General features: G+C 33.8%; 1 protein-coding gene across 1 annotated transcript in view; it reads left to right on the top strand.

The window, feature by feature from the left end:
- Positions 1-2,631, top strand: part of LOC118197847 (diuretic hormone class 2-like) — a 216,126-nt gene extending 213,495 nt beyond the window's left edge. Inside the window, exon 4 of the mRNA XM_085816374.1 lies at positions 2,191-2,631. Coding sequence (XP_085672500.1) covers positions 2,191-2,329 — 139 coding nt within the window. The 3' untranslated portion in view covers positions 2,330-2,631. The remainder of the gene's footprint in view (positions 1-2,190) is intronic.
- Positions 2,632-19,233: the final 16,602 nt, after the last annotated feature.

Raw genomic sequence — 19,233 nt, 5'->3', positions numbered from 1 at the left:
ATAAATGTTCAAAACATAAAATACTTTGGGAATGTGCACAATAAAAAATAATGTTTTATCATAACGCAATGAATGATTATACAAATCACATGGAAAGTATTTAATTCGCCATGTAATACTTGCATAAAGGAGAAAGTTAAATATAAAAAAAATTGACATGCATCATAATTTTATATACATAACAGAGAACTAAGCCTTATAGATAGGTATTCTTCCTTTCTTTTCATCATATAGGTTATCAGAATGGAAACTGCTTTTTATAATAGACATTATAAAAACTTACAAGGCTGCCGTAAGATAGGCTAGATATTTGTCCATTACGATGCAACTCAACTAAGTTTTCGTATTTTTTGTTCTCTAAACAGATAATAATACATCTTTTTACAAATATTTGCTCCCATTATTGTTTATGTTTTTGTTAAAAACATTTTAATTATTATTTTTGCTCAGGAGTTTTCTGTTTATGAACTTTCTTAAAGTATATATAATATTATATACACTAAGAGATAAATATTTTATTTACTTCTTAAAAAATATATATATATATATAATTTTTAAATTCAATTTAAAGAATTTTTACATTACGATATAATCTTTTTCTTCTAATGGAAAAATTCTTCAAATTGTATTTAAAAATTATATATATATTTTAAGAAAGATATATTTTATTTAAAAATTATATATATATATATATATAGTGTTGTATGATCTTAAATTCACTTAGTGCGAAATCGAGTTATTCTACTACTTGCGCAATTGTTGCAAAGTATTTTCAGCAGCATATTGTGCGGAATATTGAGATATTTCTGCTTAAAACAATTTTATGATACTGATTTATGATTATGTATTATTGATTATATATATATATATATATATATAAATAATCAATTATCAATTTCGAGGGGAAGGAAGATAAAGATAAATAAAATCAGGTTCATGTGTGAAAGGGAATCTAAGGAAAAGGGTGGTGAAGTAATATAATAAATCCTATTTGTACTGAAGAATATGAATCGTAACAACTTAAACATGTATTAAAACTGATAAGTAAATTTATAAAAGCAACAGTGAAAGTACACTTGAAACTTTGCCAAGAGACTGACAAGGAGTTGGAGAAAAAATAGTATTAATCTCCCTTTGTTTAACGTTTGAAACAGAATTTGCCAAGGACAGAGTGTTTGAAACTTTAAATTTGGTCAATTAGTAAGCTCCGAATACTATATACTTAACATGATTTATTTAAATTCAATTAATATTTTTTATTGATTATTATCTCCTATTAAATGAAGAGTAAAAATTGTTGTTAATTGAATTTTGGGGATGATTTCGATAAAACAATTAAAAACATGTAATGGACTTATAAGAAGTTTAAAATTGTAATGCAAATCGTCAAAAACTTACACAAAAATGCAAACAGCAAAAACAAAAAATAAAAAAAAATGTAAATCACAATAAAATTAAAAGAGCTAATTGTTGCTGATCTCATGGAAGAAGGCTGACTTACAAAGAAGAATTATCCTTATTCTATAAAATCTGCAATGACTGGAAATGATCGAATTATTTATTGAATTTAAATTTACAGTCTTAGCAGAGATAGCGTTATATTATTACCTTTAAAGTCCGCTTATGTATTTAAGTTTTTGACTCATTTCCTTTTTGAGTTATGCATATGTATGCCTGCGTATGTATTAGTGAAAAATTTTAATCTCATTGTAAAAATGCATAGCTTTAGGATGAATTCAAAGAAAATAAAACTAATGTACAAAATTATTCTGTGTTTTCTTTCATTAATTATGCCATCTATATTTAGCATGTTATTGTTTTAAAATATGTTTATACGCGAAACGAGGAATTAATGAAATTGCTGTATAAAAGCTTTTATTCTTAAATCATTTTCATTTAGAGATTACCTTTTGTTCGTTTAACTTGAAATTGTAGGAAATATTTTCTTTAAAATTATGGTATTAATTAATATTATTATTATTAATTATTAATTATTATTATTAAATTAAATTAATACTATTAATTATCAAATATTATTATTAAATTAAATGTATTATTATTAATTATTAAATAATTATTTATATTAAATATTTTCTTTAAATTATTTTCTTATAAAATTATGGTGTGTAACATTTATATTCATTCCTACACCGCTTGCTTGTGATTTAATATATATTTCTCTTTTTATAGCGAAAAAAGAGGTCTTGATTTGGGACTGTCGCGAGGATTCTCTGGAAGCCAGGCAGCCAAGCACTTAATGGGCTTATCTGCTGCCAGCTTTGCCAATGGTCCAGGTCGGAAACGCCGTTTCGTGGATGAATCTCAATGAAATTATTAAACTATTGGGCCTTTTTAGTTGGATTTGCTTAGCTTGACATTTTGGTTCAATAGCAGTTTTGCTTCTCAGCGTTTTGAAACATCTGGATGTTGGATTCTTTTGATTCGCCGATTTGTCTGCATCCTATATGTAAAACTACAAGAATTCTATTTATAGAAATGTATTTCTTTTATTATATAGCTACAAATATATATAAAATCATATTAAACAATATATTTAATGTGCATTGCGCTGTATATCTGTAGACTGTAGATTCCAATAAAATATTCTGCTGCGGCGGATTTCTTTGTTCAGTATTTTTCCTGTGGTATTAGATAGTGTGATTATGATTATAACACGCATAATTTTTGTACATTACTCTTTTATTTAAAAACAAGAATAGATGAATATAATCTGTATAGATAAGAATCATTTTTTTCCCTACACATACAAAAAAAAAATGGAAATCAGACATTAGTAAATAGACATATATTAAACAGGATAACAGACTGTAAAGCTATGAAAATGTAGATAAATATTTTGTTTATTCCCAATGTATGCCTTCAAAATTTACAATGATTACCTCAAAAATGGCTTTTAGTTTACATCTCTTCCGGGACATAATCTTAACTAGATTGTAATTGATTCAACATAGTCTTAACTAGGGTCTTTATATCAGTGACCAGAAAATACGTCTTTAAATTTTCAGCATGTAGAAATTCTGAAATAGATAAAAAATACCGCTCTTTTTTCTACACTGTGACTAATATTTAGGTTTTTAGATGATCACCTAGAAAATCGTTTCAGCGAAGATAAGAATTTATTTTTCATTTTATTTATTTATCTTTTTTTTAAATCAGATTTTTTTCCAAACAAGAATTTATTGATTTATATTTATCCAAACTCAGACTATTTGGTCAGAGCCCACTTAGGGAAACAGGAACTTAGTTATCAGAAATTTATATTTAGGATCAAAATTTAAGAAAATGTTGCCTTTAGCCGTAATGTTTTGCACCTTTTATAACTACAAAAAAGTAAATTTTAACTTTCTTATATCGAATGAGGTATATCAACCTATTTAATTTAGTACTCTTTATTGAAATTTCAATCCTTATTAAAATCGGTTAATTGATTAAGGTTAACTAAGATGTGCACAGTGGTACATAATATTAGCAAGTCAATTTGTCCAAAGTTAATAAATGCAGCCATTAAGGGACCTTCTTGTACATTTAAGGAACATTATTGTGCATTTATAGCCTGTTGGGTAATTAAAGACTAAATTAAAAAAGGTCTAATAATATTTAATGCCAATTAAGCAAATTAAAACACGATAAAAAGAACTCACAGATGTAGATGTTTTGGAAAAACATAAAAGTTCATTAGATGTCAAACACATGGTTTTGGAACATCATTACGAAGCCAAATTATATCATTTCTACAAGCGAGAGACGGAACGGATTTTTGCAACTCCAATATATTTATACCGTCGCTGAATACTGGTAGTTCGATCCGAGGTTCGAGTTCCGGCGAACGGGCTCGCTGCATGGGCGTTTTCGTGGTTTTCCCTATGTGTAACGTGGATACGAGCCAGTTTCTCTTAAAAACGACCTCCACGGGGCATCCCTCCCTTTCCGTGTAGTGCCTAATGGCAGAGCACGTAATAAGCACACGTACAAAAAAAAAGTACATTTATACCATATGTGCGTAAAGAATTTTAACTATATTATCCAAAGTAAAGCCTTATGCTTTACCCTCATATAAGACAAGTGTGAAATGGGTTGGTAATAGAAATAAGAATTTCTGTATCATTAAAAGCAAAATTTTCAGTAACACCCTCTGATGGCAGATTTCCCATTAATTCAAAAGAAGTAGAAGGATTTGCTTTAAAACAAACAACGTATTGATGGCACATTTTTCTGCAAATATTTCTCCCACTTATGGTATCAGGTTCAATGTTCCGTCTTACTTTCTTTGGGAACATGCAAGGACATGACTTGGAACAGAGAGCTTACTAAAGCTATGTTCAATAACTGTGGGAAGTAGACAGGATACACAAGAAGGGTATACAAAACCCTTTATTTTTCTCTCTTTACAATAATTTCCGTACTTCCGAATACAAAGACCCAATACTTGTGGTCTAAACGTAAGAATATAAAAATATAACTAAACGCTAACTTAACTTTGAAATAATAAACGTGGAAGATTGGCCTTATATTAACAGGAAGCCGTATGTAGTACAGAGAACTGTTAACACTACAATACGTTTAAAATTATCAAGAGGATTAAACCTCTGGCCTGGAAGGCAACCAGCAACTGAGTAAAACTTCTAAGATAAGCGGCCTGCTTCGACTAATTCCTTCCTCTCTCTCGCTTGGCAAAAAGCCACAACTTAAGTACTTGGCGTTCGCCAGACAAATTTTGCATAACTAAGTTAACGCTTTTAATTCTGGCCGGAAGTAGAAAATAAGAAGTGATAGTAAAGATTTAAAACAAAATAAACGTTAGTAAAACTTAAGATCCTTACATACTTTCCGCCAGAGTTAATTAGTTTGAAACTGAGGTCTAAAACGACCTTGTTGAAAACTTTTAGCTCTAGAATCTAACGCGAGGCCAATCTTTTACAAACATTTCTCGCTAGAGACTAGAAATTTAAAAAAAAGAAATTTGTTTCTACAATAGCAGCTCCAAGGACACGCAATTTTTCATCTGTACTGCATCTAAACAGGAGCTTTTATTCAAATCTGGTTCCTTCCAGAGATCTGGAAGGAAAACTAGTTTAATGAAATGTTACACAATGAAATGGCAAGTAACATGCATATTTATATTTCTCTTAACATTCTTATTTCTTTCATGGCTATTTTAATTATCTCTCCCAGTGCTCTCTGACATGTGTTGTAAAAGAACACCAAACACGAATGTGTTTATGTATACGTGTTCAACACTTCCTCCTACAATCAAAACACTAACGTGTTAAAATTCAACTTACCAAGACCTCGTAACACACCCTAACTTCAACTCTAAACCCTGAGGTACTATTCTGAAAGTGGCTAACTCTGAAGTGTAGCGTCAGAGAGCCTAACTACATTCATTCAACCTTTAACACATATTCATCATGATTTGGTCTTTTTACAGTCACACGAATAAAAAAATTTTTTAACATTACTTTCACTTTTACCATATCACGGTATTTCTTAACATTTAAAATAACAGTTCACATTGTATATGAGAACATATTAACATGCCGTTAATTTTACGCATTTGAAAACATACATTAGTAGTACATTGTTAACTTCTATTCTTTTCAAAGCAAGTGCCAATTCTTCTACATTGAAATACTACATTTCAAAAAGTCTTTCAGACTAAAACTTCTTTCTTGCCAGAATGTTTTAAATAAAATTTATACAATAACTTGTACAATATTTAAGTCTTTACATATTCCTATTATACATCAACTTTAGTTTTACGCGCGAGTAATTGAAAAACATAATACCAAAATCGGTAACAACTCATTTCTCGCACTTTTGGCGATAAAGGTAGACCTCGCATGAGGTAAAACTTCCTGAAATCTGCCATTTGCAGTAAGAATGAAAGATTAACTTAAGTTTGCAAAGTAACATAAAATTTTACTTATCTTTGTGATATTCGGACATTTTTTCTGAGCCCAGTCCTGGAAGGTAGCGTAGATTTTCTTTTCATTTATCCTCCTTCGTGTGCGGGCTCGCCCTTCAGAGCCTTCCTCTAGAAGCTTTCTTTTTTCTCCAGTTCGGTCACCCTTGAATACCTTCTTTTTCGCCTCTGCCTGTGGTCTTGGCCGTTTGATGGCAGCTGGTCCTGGCGGAACCGGGAGACTTCTTTCGCGTTCCTGCTTGGACCTCGTTGCTGGCCGTTCAAATTTTCCTTGTAACTTTTCCTTCGCCGCTGGTGGCTCTTCCGCAGTTCGGCGACATTTGCTGCGGAGAGTCCTGTCGGATGAGTAGATCTTCCGTTTTAGAGCCGGGTTATAGTTGCCATCATTTCTCCTGGCTGTCTTTGCATACGTCGTCCTTCTCCTTTCTTCATTCTGGGGGTGTTCGTGAGCTCTCTTTTCTGGACGGTGGAACGGCTTCTTTTTCTTGTTACCTTTAATTTTCCCGCGGGGAAACTTTCTTTTCACTTGCTCCTGCCTCTTAATGGTTTGCCCTTGTACTTGTCGTTGTTCCACCTCTGGAGCTTGTGCCTGCCGTGTCTGCCGTGCCGGATCCTGCAAAAGATCTGTAAATATTTGCATTTTATTACGATCATAGTAGGGTTTGATTTGATCAATGTTTGCGGAGCAGGTTTCACCATTCCTGGATTTTAACACTACTACAGCGTGAGTTATTTTTTCTATGACATATGGTCCTTCAAATCGTGGAAAAAATTTGGCAGTTTTATCTTCTGGTGCTGAAGAAAGTGAATGCTTAATTTTTGATACTTCATCCCCTACTTTATAACTTACTCTCCATCGTTTCAAGTCATAATACAGCTTTTGTTTTCTCTGTGCTACTTCAGTATTCTTTTTTGCTTCTTTAATTAGTTTTTCTATGTCACCGATTTTAAATTCTGGGGCTCTTTGTTGCACATAAAATAATTTATCTAACGGCGTTATAATCTTTCTGCCTAAAAATAACTCAGCAGGAGTTTTGCCCGTTGTATCATGTTTTGCGGTCCTAAGGGCGAAACCAAATTCATTGACATAGTTATCCCAGCTTTTATGAAAATTTTTAACATAACTACGGATAATTTTCACTATATTTCTATTGACCCGTTCCGCTATATTTGATTGCGGCCGATACGGGACCATTTTTAAATGACTTATGCCCAGTTTTTGACACATGTCTTCAAATACATTACTTACAAATTGAGGACCATTATCCGATATAAATTTTAGGGGCGCCCCGTATTTTAAAATATATTTATTTAAAATAGAATCAGTAACTAATTTCGCGGAGGCTCGTTTTAAGGGAACAATTTCGGTCCACTTACTAAAATGATCAACCATAACAAGGAGATAGCGACTTTTATTTAACTGACTTTTTGGGAAAGGGCCCAATAAATCGATGCCAATTATTTCATTTGTAAATTCGGATTTAATAATATTTAGAAACCCGGCCGGGCGGAAATTAATATAATTAACTGCTTTACATGTTGGGCAGGACTGGACATACGCCCTTGTTAACTTTTGCAGTTCAGGAAAATAGACTGCCTCGCGTACGCGTTGGATAGTTTTTCGAATACCAGCATGAGAAGCTAAAGGGCTGTCATGGAGCTTCTGCAGGATATTTAATCTAAGACTAGCTGGGATAACAGGTCGAAATTCGTTGTTGGAATTCGTAGTTTTTGTATAAAACAATAGACCATCTATTAGTTCGTAATGGGCCGCCCTATTTCTTATCGCCACAATATCTTGGTGGCTAAAATTTTCAGGATCCTTTAAATACTCATAAATGTTTCCAAACTCAGGTTCCTTACCCATTTCGGTTATTACAGTTTCTCGGGAATTTATTGTACATGCTGTGAGCATTGCCATCTTTACAGTATTACCTTCTTCATCTATTTTAATTCTGGATAGGGCATCTGCTACGATATTTTCCTTTCCGGGGGTATGCTTGATTACCAGATTATATTCTTGTAGCTTGAGTGCCCATCTTATTAACCTTGGGGATAAGTTTTTCCCTGAGTACAATCTAGTTACCGCCGCATGATCAGAGTACACTGTTATTGGCGCCTTTCCAAAATAGACTCGGAACTTTTGCACTGCTAACAGAACTGCAAGTGCCTCTCTCTCGGTCGAGGAATAGTTTCTTTGTGTTTGATTTAAAGTTCGGCTAAAAAATGCCACGGGCTGCTGATTATGCGAAAGTACCGCTCCTACCGCATAATCCGAAGCATCCGCTGAAATTTCTAAATTCTCATCCTTTTCAGGAAATTTCAACACAGGGGCTTGCGTTAATGCTTGTTTTAATTTTTCGAAAGCATTATTGGCTTCGGCCGTCCACGAGAATCTTGCCTTTTTCTTTTTTAATTTTAACAATGGTTCAGCAATAGCTGCAAAATCTTTTATAAAGGACCTATAATATGAACAAAGTCCTAGAAAAGAAGAGAGATTCTTCGCCGTGTTTGGAGTCGGATACTTTTGTACAGCGATTATTTTTGATTCGTCTGTCTCGATTCCTTTCTGAGATATTTTGTAACCTAAATATTTTAATTCAGGAGCTGCAAATTTGCACTTTTCGACATTAACTTTTAGACCGGCCTCATTTAATAAAGAAAACACCTGTCTTAAATCCTGTATATACTGGTCGAGATTATCACTATTAATAATGATATCGTCTAAATAGATAAATGTGGACTTTCCAAGAACAGGCCTTAACACAATGTCCATACATCGCTGAAACGTTGCCGGTGCCCCTGAAAGGCCAAACGGCATACGCAGAAATGCATAAGTGCCAGACTTAATTATAAAAGCAGTCTTAGGCACGTCCTCAGGCCTAACCCCTATTTGAAAATAACCAGTCGTTAAGTCTAAAGTCGTCATATATTTGGTGGATGTTATGTTCCTTAGAATTTCTTCAATAATAGGTAACGGATATACCGGATATTTAGTTATGGAGTTTAATTTACGGTAGTCAATTGCGAATCTCCACCTTTTTGGATGTGTCAAAGGACAGTCATTATTTTTCTTACATAAAACCACCGGGCTAGCATAACTACTTGAGATGGACGTTATGATCTTTTTACGTAGCATATCGGTGATATGCCATTCTATAATTTTTTCCTTATTCTTATCATACCGGTATGCTTTGTGGCGAACTGGCATTGAATCTCCGGTGTCAATACTATGGTTAGTAACCTGAGTAAATCCTGGAATATCACTAAATAACGAAGCAAATTCACTTACCACTTGTCGGATTCTTCGTTGCTCTTCATTAGGCAGGTGGTCAAGGTTTAACATCGGCGGTTCAGCCTTTTCTCCACGAACTGGTTTCATCGTCAGCTTAAGGGACGCTTCATTAAAATCCAGCGTTGCTTGTGCCTCTGAAAGAAAGTCTATTCCTAAGATAATATGTGCTTGCAGATTCTTTACTATGAAAAACATAACCTTTACTTGTTCGTCCTTGATACGGACATACAGCGGTAATTTACCTATACTTACATCTTTCTCCTTGCGCAGCTAACACTCTCGTATTATCCGAATTATATATACGATATTTACGAAAATACTTCCTAAAAAAATCTTCTGCCACACAGGAACACTGCGCGCCTGTTTCCAGGAGTGCGGTGGCTGGGATATTATTCACCAACACTTCAATCTTCGGAAGAGTCAAATTTTTCACCATTACTGTATTTAACTTGAAGGAAGAGGGGTTTTCGTGGCCTTCGGATTTCCGCACCCTTTCGTCAGCAGAAATCCGTTTTAGTTTAAATTATTTTTCATTTCCGTGCTTTCCTTCATTTTCCACTGACCTTGAGACTTTTTCCTGAATTGCTATTGAACTGTCGACGTTCGCCGGCTGTTTTTGAATGCTCGGGTTTCCTTGCCCACTGATTCGCTTTGCTTCCGTAGCCGTGTGCTTGAGTTTGCTGTAGTCTTGGCGCACCAAATTGGTTTCGCTGTTGATATTGGCGTCTTCTTTCAATGTCCGCCATTCTTCTACTTTCAAACTGGATTGCTAACTGAAATAACTTTTCCAGTGTAGTTGGATTTCTTAATTCAATAAAGTCTTGCACTTGGGGCAGTAACCTCGGCAAAATCACTTGAATTATCTCAGGATCCGGACGGTTTCCATACAAGAGTTTGAAGACGTGAATTTTTCTTAAAATAAAGCTTGAGAGATTTTCGATTCTTTGTTGATATATGCTGAAAAGTTCCGTTTCTAATTTCGCACGATCCCTTACGACAGGAAAGGCTTTTACTAGGGCAGTCTTGAAATTCTCGTAATTATAGGTGAGACTTTCTGCTTGACCCAAGAGACTTCTGCCTATACATTTGAACCAGTTAAGCGCTTGGCCCCTCAAAGCGCTGGTAGCTAAGGTAACCTTTTGAAACTCGTGCACGGGGTAGAGCATGAAGTGGTCATCCAATTTTTCCAAAAAACTGGTTACCAGTGAGTTTCCATTAAATGTTGCTTCTGGTTTCATCGAAGCGCGCATGGTCTGGACGATGTAACCAAATCCTTCCAGGACGGCAGCTGGCATTTCTGGATTCTGAGCCGCTTCTGCAGGCAGCACAGGTTCTTCTTGAAACTCGGCCATGGTTATTCTTCTTCGTTGGGCGCCACTATCAGGTTCAATGTTCCGTCTTACTTTCTTTGGGAACATGCAAGGACCTGACTCGGAACAGAGAGCTTACTAAAGCTATGTTCAATAACTGTGGGAAGTAGACAGGATACACAAGAAGGGTATACAAAACCCTTTATTTTTCTCTCTTTGCAATAATTTCCGTATTTCGGAATACAAAGACCCACTACTTGTGGTCTAAACGTAAGAATATAAAAATATAACTAAACGCTAACTTAACTTTGAAATAATAAACGTGGAAGATTGGCCTTATATTAACAGGAAGCCATATGTAGTACAGAGAACTGTTAACACTACAATACGTTTAAAATTATCCAGAGGATTAAACCTCTGGCCTGGAAGGCAACCAGCAACTGAGTAAAACTTCTAAGGTAAGCGGCCTGCTTCGACTAATTCCTTCCTCTCTCTCGCTTGGCAAAAAGCCACAACTTAAGTACTTGGCGTTCGCCAGACAAATTTTGCATAAATAAGTTAACGCTTTTAATTCTGGCCGGAAGTAGAAAATAAGAAGTGATAGTAAAGATTTAAAATAAAATAAACGTTAGTAAAACTTAAGATCCTTACAATGGGGCAGTATTTTTCTCTCACATAATATAATAAAGTTAGCGGTCCTGTTAAATGGTTTTTTGGTAGAAGCACCACAGGATGTTTTTTACAGAACTCACGATTAGAATTTTGGAGGCGACCACCAACTCTAATAATAGAATTATGATCAATAAAAGGGGCTAAACCTTTTAGCTTCCTATTGGGGGCTACTGTTTCACTCTTAGATAAACTTTTCATCTTCGCCGAAAATTCTTGAGATTGTACTTTTCTGATTAAGAAAATCTGCTTGGTCTAGTTCAAAAGCGGTTACAAATGTGCCAAATGTCGCTGAATGTGGCAACCCTGCCTTCCCTTGCCATTTTATGGCAACCCTAAAATTGCTTTGCTGGGAAGCCATCTTACCGCGCCTGTACATTTCGTAACACAGGGAATTATCACGTTTCATTCCCTTAACAAGGTTTGCAAGTCAATTTTTTGCAACATCATAATTATCGTTAAGTTCCTCCCAATTTCTCTTTTAAGGTAGCCCAACCTCATATCGTCAGTGTTGAAAACAAACTGTTGAATTAAACATGTCTACGGCTTTATCTTCCTCATTTCTCAGGCCGGTATCTTTAACACAAAGGGATTCTAACTCTCAAAAGTTTGCTAATTGATTATCTAAATTTTCGAAATTGTTTACTAATCCACAATGACATCTCTTTTGTTTACTTAAATTCATAGTCCCACTTACTACCCAACCAAACACTGTCTCTTGCAATTTGATTTGATTTGGTTTGAGCAGCAGGTAAAATATATCAGCTGCCAGAAGAGCATCAATCTTCGTTGGTCTATAAAAATTTGTGTCAGCATAACAAATATTTAATGGAAAACAAATTTTCTTAGTATCCAAACGCTTCGAAAGAGTAAGATTAGTAATATTATCTACAATTAAAAATTCAGTATTTCTTTTAAAGTCTCCATTCGAATTTTCCACTGATGTTACTACCTTACTTTTAACAGTTAGAATCGAATTTTTCAGACCAGATATAGGAGCATTTATTGCTTGTTTTTTTATTTGTAACATATCTGCGATTTCCTTTCGAATTAGGCTGACTTGACTACCTACGTCAAGAATGGCTAAAATGTTTATTATTTCTTCGTTCCCATTCGAACTTTAATCACAGCAGTAGAAAAAAACGTGTAAGTTTTTCGATCTTGGAAAGGAAACCTTTGCTCTGGCGCCGAGTAGGATTTATGTTCACATTCATAACTCGTTCCGACAAATGACTGATTTACGGAAGGAGTCGCATTTTTAGTTTCGAAACTAATTGCTTTCGGATTTAATTCGCTTGAAGTATTTAATTCACATGCATTATTCGGGATGAAAGATGCTTTTTGAGAATGCACCTTATGGGATGAATTATTATTTCTTTTCTCAAAGTGAATCAGGCTGTTATATTTTTTACCGCACTTAGAACAAGAAAATTTTGAAGAACACTGCTTTACACTATGGTTTAAAAAGCATTGGAAACACAATCCTTGCTTTTTTAGAAATTCAAGCTTATCATTCACTGATATATCTTGAAATTTAGGACATTTATATGTAATATGATTACCCAAACAGAAACTACACTTAGATAACTTAACAGTACAGTTCCTTGATAACAGTGCTTTTGGTTCGTGTTCTTAGAAACTTTAAAATAAATGTTGAATTTTTAATTGTAGATAATATTACTGATTCTTAGAAACTCTAGACGCTTTTCAGGTTCTTGCATGATTTTTTAGAAATTCAATTAAGTCATTAAATTTGCTAACATTATTTTTCTTATCAAATTCGCGTTCGAACCATAATTTTGTTGAAGCATCTAATTTTTGTAACAAAACATATGCAAACATTGTATCGGCAAACCCATCAATTTTGTATTCTAAAATTCCTAAAGCTCTTGCATTCAAAGGTAATGTTAACTAAATTTAGTAAAGCACTAGCAGATTCACTGTGAATAGTTGGAATTGACATAAATCGCTTAATGTGGACAAAACCCTGTTCTCTATGATTTGAAAATCTTTCTTCTAACAGTGACCAAGCAACTTCATAATTTTGATCCGAAACTGGGATTGACTTTACGACTCTGAATGCAGCACTTTTAAGGGCTGATAATAAATATTGAAGATTTTGTCCTTTTGATAAATTATCGATGTTATGCACAGCGGCCTTAAATATATCATTAAAAGTTATTCACTCATAAACAATACCAGTAAATGCAGGTAAACTCAATTTTGGAAGCTTTGCATCTGGGGCTATTTTAGAACAATTATCAACTCTTATTTTACCTTGTTCATTCTCAGTACTTTTCACAGTTTCACATTTAATTTATGTAAGAATGTTTTTAATCTTACTTCGATTTTTTACAGACGAATTTCCATCTCTTCTAAATCCGATTCTGCTTCACTAATATCCACTTTTATAGGCAATTTTAAGTAATTCTTTTGTAATTCAGCTATGTATCCTTTCACGGTGTATACAGTTTCTAATTTTACTTCTAATTCGGTTATAATATCTTCACTTATCTGTTCAACCACCAATTCTACAAAGGTTTCTAAACAGGTGATTTTACCCTTTAGGGTAGCTTTTTCACGTTTTAAAGAATTAATTTTTTCTTGCATTATTATGAACACAGGTTACGCAACCCAATCGCTTCGGAAGAAGAGCACACTTTCGTTTGCACGAAATCGCTATTTAGATGTTCCTGATTCGTTTCTAACTAGGGCTCGACGGCCCATGAACGATCATCCGAGGAAAGTGCAGAATCACCCACTGCTTGGCGCGTTTTTAAAAATTGCACATACTCGGTATCCTTGCACACGTCGACCTATTTTCACTTAAAAAACATCCCAGAATTGCCCAAAAATGGCATTTCGCACTCCCTGGACTTTATCCATGTACACATCGACATATTTTCACTTAAAACGTCAAAGAAAAATCCAATTCTTCTTACTCCTTGTAAAAAGGGCCAAACAAATAAGTGGGCGATTCTGCACTTTACCCGATCATCTTATAAATCACAACTTCTCAATAACTCGAAACCACTTATAAAGTTAGGACTGTAGCTTTTATTTCACATCTATGTAACTACTTTAATACTTTCGCCACAAAAGCGGGAACACTCACTTCTCCAAAGCGAGAACACACTGGGTTTTTCCCTTTTTGTACAGCATTGCCCTCTGGAGGCATTTGCTACATCTTGCAGTTCATATATCGTGGAGGTAAGACTGATCATTCCAAACTGGGCGCAAACTTATAAATGCTCTTTCTGAAAAATTTCTTTTTTTTTATGGAGTCCAAAAATTGTGATACAGCTTTTGTTACATAGTCGAATTTTCCGAATTGCTGTTCACGCAGGTGGTTATTCATGGCCACAAATAGGTAACAGTCAGATGGGGCGATGTCCGAGGCCTAGCGTGGCTGAGGAAAACCTTCCAGCTGGTGTTCTGATCACCTCATTGATCGCCTTTTCCGTATGAGGTCTGAAGTCATCGTGGAGGAGGAAAACTCATCTTCAGTTGATCAATGCTGACTGCTACTGGTGCACTGCTGCTGAAACTCTTTGCGTTTTGATGTGTAGACCTCGGCTGTTATGATTTTTCTGCTTTCTAAATATTCATTGGGGAATATGTCAGCCCTGTTCCATTAAACGCACAACATTGCCTTCTTTTAATGAGAGTTCGGTTTAGAGGCCAATGAGACCAAACCAGAATTCGACCAGTGATGTTTCCTCTTCCTTTTATCATACATGAGCCATTTCGTCACATGCCAAGATTTGGTCCAGGAACGAGGCTTTTTTACGGCGTGACAGCAAAGACAAGTAGATGTTCAAACGTTAGAGCTTGTTCTCCTCGGACAGAACATGAACAATGCACTTGATTAGTGTCCATATGATCCCAAGGTTATGAAGATGGAATCAAATAGTTTCATAAGATACTTCAAGTCTCTGTGCAAGCTCCTGGCAGTTTTGGTGAAGATTGTGCTTGATTTCCTTCTCCCGCTGAACTTTGTATAAAGGTGGATGGACAACCAATATGAGATTTATCTTCAAGCCTCTTGTCTCCAAAAGAAAATCGGCTGAACCGCTTTTGAGTAGTCCGTTCACTCACTGATGTCTCTTCAAGCACGGAGCATATTCTTTTTACGGCCTGTGCAGCTTTGTTTCCTAATCTGTATTCGTAAAGCAAAATAGGTATCAAAATCTTCTTTTCTAACGACATGTTCTTTGAAGATTGTGCTACCTACGAAACCAATAGTTAAAGGTGCGATGCACTGAATAACTCTCTAATGAATAAGGTTTGAAAAGAAAACAAGCATATGATGTCATCATAATCAATTTGACCAAATTAACGTGCCAAAAATAACTGTTCTCGAAAACCGCAAGAACTTCCTTGGTTACATGGTGTTTTCCCACTCCGTTAATCTTAACAACTTCTTTAGGAATTATTGAACATATCGATCATTTCACTGAATCGAGTTCGTTTACTTTGCAGCTTTAAATATAACTCTATAAATTTCTCCTTAAATTTTATTTCAAATTTTAGAACTGAAGGGGGGCATAAATTCTTTGGTGGGAAATTATAGAAAATAACATTATAAATTATTTCTTAATTTGACAAAAATGTACAGTCTAACATTTAACAATCATAATTTATTTTTACTTACTACTGTTATTTTGAAGTGACCCTGTTTATTATTCCAGCATAATGAAAAGAAAGCACTGTGCGTCCCATAGTATTCAAGTCAGATTCGAATTGGCCTATATATGAGAAAAATTAGGCATTTGTTCTCAAAATTCTGCTTTTGTCAATAATGCAGTTTCTGTCAACAGCACAGTACGGTTTTGTCAACAACAACAGTTTATTCGGTAATGTTGTGGTTCCTACTGTCTACTGCCTTTAAGTGTGCAGTTAAGATTTCATCATTTCAGTCGTTTTGGGTAGGGAGTCAGACCAATGTTAATGAAATCTTTTGCATTCATAAAGTAATATTCAAGCAAATGCCCAGGAAGGTGGAAAGAAGAGTTGAGATGTATCTTTGAAAACAAAAAAGGACGGAGACATTTCAGCATTTTCTGTAAACATAAGTTATCCCTCCATAGGTATTCTGTATTAAGTATAATAAAACTGTTGCTAACATTATTCTTAGATAACAAGTACATAATAAAACATAAATGTCACCTCAATCACTATATTTAACACCAACAGGTTTAGCAAAAACTCTAAAGGCTCTTGAATTAATTCTTCTTCAGATTTTAAGAAGTTTCTTTCTCTAAAACAAAGAAAAGCTCACAAATTAGAACTTAATATAAATTAGTGATTAACACTTTAAAAATTGAACTGTTTCTAACTTAATCAACATTGATTGCAAAATGAAAAAGTTTAGAATACAGTAATAAATAGTAGTAAACTGAAAAAAAAACTAAAGAAAAAAATCTGAAAGCTTTCAGATTTCATATTACGCCCATAGGGGCGTTTTTCTAACGTTTTGTGTGTTACCTTTATTTACTAAATATCATGTTAGCACTTAAACCATAAAATTCAATTCAACACCAATATCACAAATAATTTAAAAAAAGTATCTGACGAATTACCGGTGTCCCCCGATAACATCGCGGACGAAAACGTCGCGGAGAAAACAACGCAAGGCAAAAAGGTCATGCTACAAAACATCGCAAAGAGAAAACATCGCACTTCTAAAACATCGTGGTACAAAATATCGTCGTCGAAAATAAAGCGGTTCAAAAACTTCGTAGTTTAAAAACGTCGTCGTCGAAAATGGTAAAAAATAAAGTATCTACAAATGGTCGCACGACGATAATATCGCAGACGCGCTTTTTTCAGGCTTTAATAACTGTAAATGGATATTCCCATAATAATTTGTGAGCGCAAGATGGAAAGAAGGATAATTTTTACTTTCATACATTTTATTAACTAATAAATGTTTGCTGATAAAGTAAGAAGGAAACTTAAGTATAAAAAATTAATGCAACTTATAGCACTTCATAGAATTTTAAACCGACGTAGTTAATAACAAAAACCATTAATAAATCGTTTCTTATGAAGTTTTTACTGGTAATTTTTCATGAAAAGTACAATCTAAAAAAGATTAGAAAAAGGAAGGCAAGTAACTACATGACATTATCTATAAAAAAATTGCTTCTGTAAAAAATAAAAAAACTCTAACAGCAAAAATTTATTAGTTAATAAAAAATATGAAAGTAAAAATTGTCCTTCTTTCCATCTTGCGCTCACAAACCATTATGGGAATATCTGTTTACAGTTATTAAAGTCTGAAAAAAGCGTGTCTGAGATGTTATCGTCGTGCGATCGTTTGTAGATACTTCATTTTTTACCACGATATTTTCGACGACGACGTTTTTAAACTGCGAAGTTTTTAAACAGCTTTATTTTCGACGACGATATTTTGTACAACGATGTTTTCTCCCACGATGTTTTGTAGCACGACGTTTTCACCTTGAGTTGTTTTCTCCGCGACGTTTACGTCCGCGTTGTTTTTGCCGCGATGTTTTCGGCTGTAACCGAATTACCGATACACAATCTCGAGAGCTGGAGATAAAAATGTTTTGCAATGTTGCCATGCTCTCTTTGAAATCGTTGAGATTGTTAATCAGAAATTCTTCAATGTTTTACAAAATAGGAAATAGATAATAAAACAATTCCATATTTCAAATTTGGGCTTCCAGATGCCCATATTCGAATGGAGGACCACGTTATCCAAAATTGGATGTCTCTAGGTACCGTTGCTTTTTCACAGTGCGAGAAACATACATCCATTCATGCAGATTCTTCATTATTTAATTTCTTTAAATATCAAGCAGGGCTCTAATTGATGGTAACAATTTGAAAAGTGAAACGCCCCAAAATGCCGAAACGAAATCAATAGCCCCTGTGGGATAAAGACGTTTGGGCTAATAAAAAATTTAATTCTAATTCATATAGAAATTGCAATAATATTTTATTTAAGTTAATATTTTTATTTAAGTTACTTATATACTTATTTACAAAAGAAAATTAAGAAATAAGTACATTAGTTGCAAGTCGAAAACAGCATTCATTCTTTTACAAAATACTCAAATTCTGAATTCTTATTTTAATTATTCAGTTTTTTTAAACAAAATATGGATAAATTCTTATGGTTGCAAATTTCTAGACTATTTTGTATTTATTCTTAATATTTTGCCCATTAGTATATTACACATTCATACGTATAAATAAGATTAAGAAAAAACTGATGTGAAAGATAAACTTTTATTAAAAATATTGTTCTTAATTAAATAAACATAAATCTCTTTATCATGCGTTTAATTCATTTATATTAATAAAGGAAGTTTAAATAAAAATAAAGACATGAAACAGATATATATTCCTAAGTAGCACGTAAACAAATATTAATTATCTGCAGAAATTTCAGATACTCCCAAGTTCTATATAATTTATTTTGAACAAAGGAAAGATTAGTATAAAAAATTCCTAAATCTTCCTAGCATACGTTGTTGAAACCTAAAAACAAAGTAATATTATTTTAAGTTATCTAATTTTTTTGGAAACACTGCACTATATTTTTTTTCCTTTTCGAAAATAATATTTCACGATAATTCACAGAAGAATATAAGAATTTTAATGTCTCCCAAGGATTTTAATTTCGTTATGAATAAATTAATACTAATAAAGACAAGGACAAAAACAACATGACGGGTTGCTGTGATGTAATTAAATAGGACAACGTGGAAACATTTCGCAGTATATATTTTTTCTTTTCTTTATTTTTTTATTCAAATACTTTAGACATGACTTTTCTTCCCAAGCACAGAAGCATATCCAAAATAAAATCATAATGTTCTTTCTGAATATTTTATATGGTGCTGTTAATGACAAGCCTGCTAGAAAGCAATCATTTCAGAAACATTTTTTGTGAGTGAGTCTCTTTTATATATTTTCTATTATACGCTTTCTCATTATCTAACATCTTTTTATTAAACAAAAAATATAATTTTTTGTTGTTA

This window comes from Stegodyphus dumicola, chromosome 5, assembly GCF_044657685.1.
Source record: "Stegodyphus dumicola isolate Sdum_Otavi_A_Nest chromosome 5, ASM4465768v1".
Lineage (NCBI taxonomy): Eukaryota > Metazoa > Arthropoda > Arachnida > Araneae > Eresidae > Stegodyphus > Stegodyphus dumicola.
This window is presented reverse-complemented; position numbering and strand designations above follow the sequence as displayed.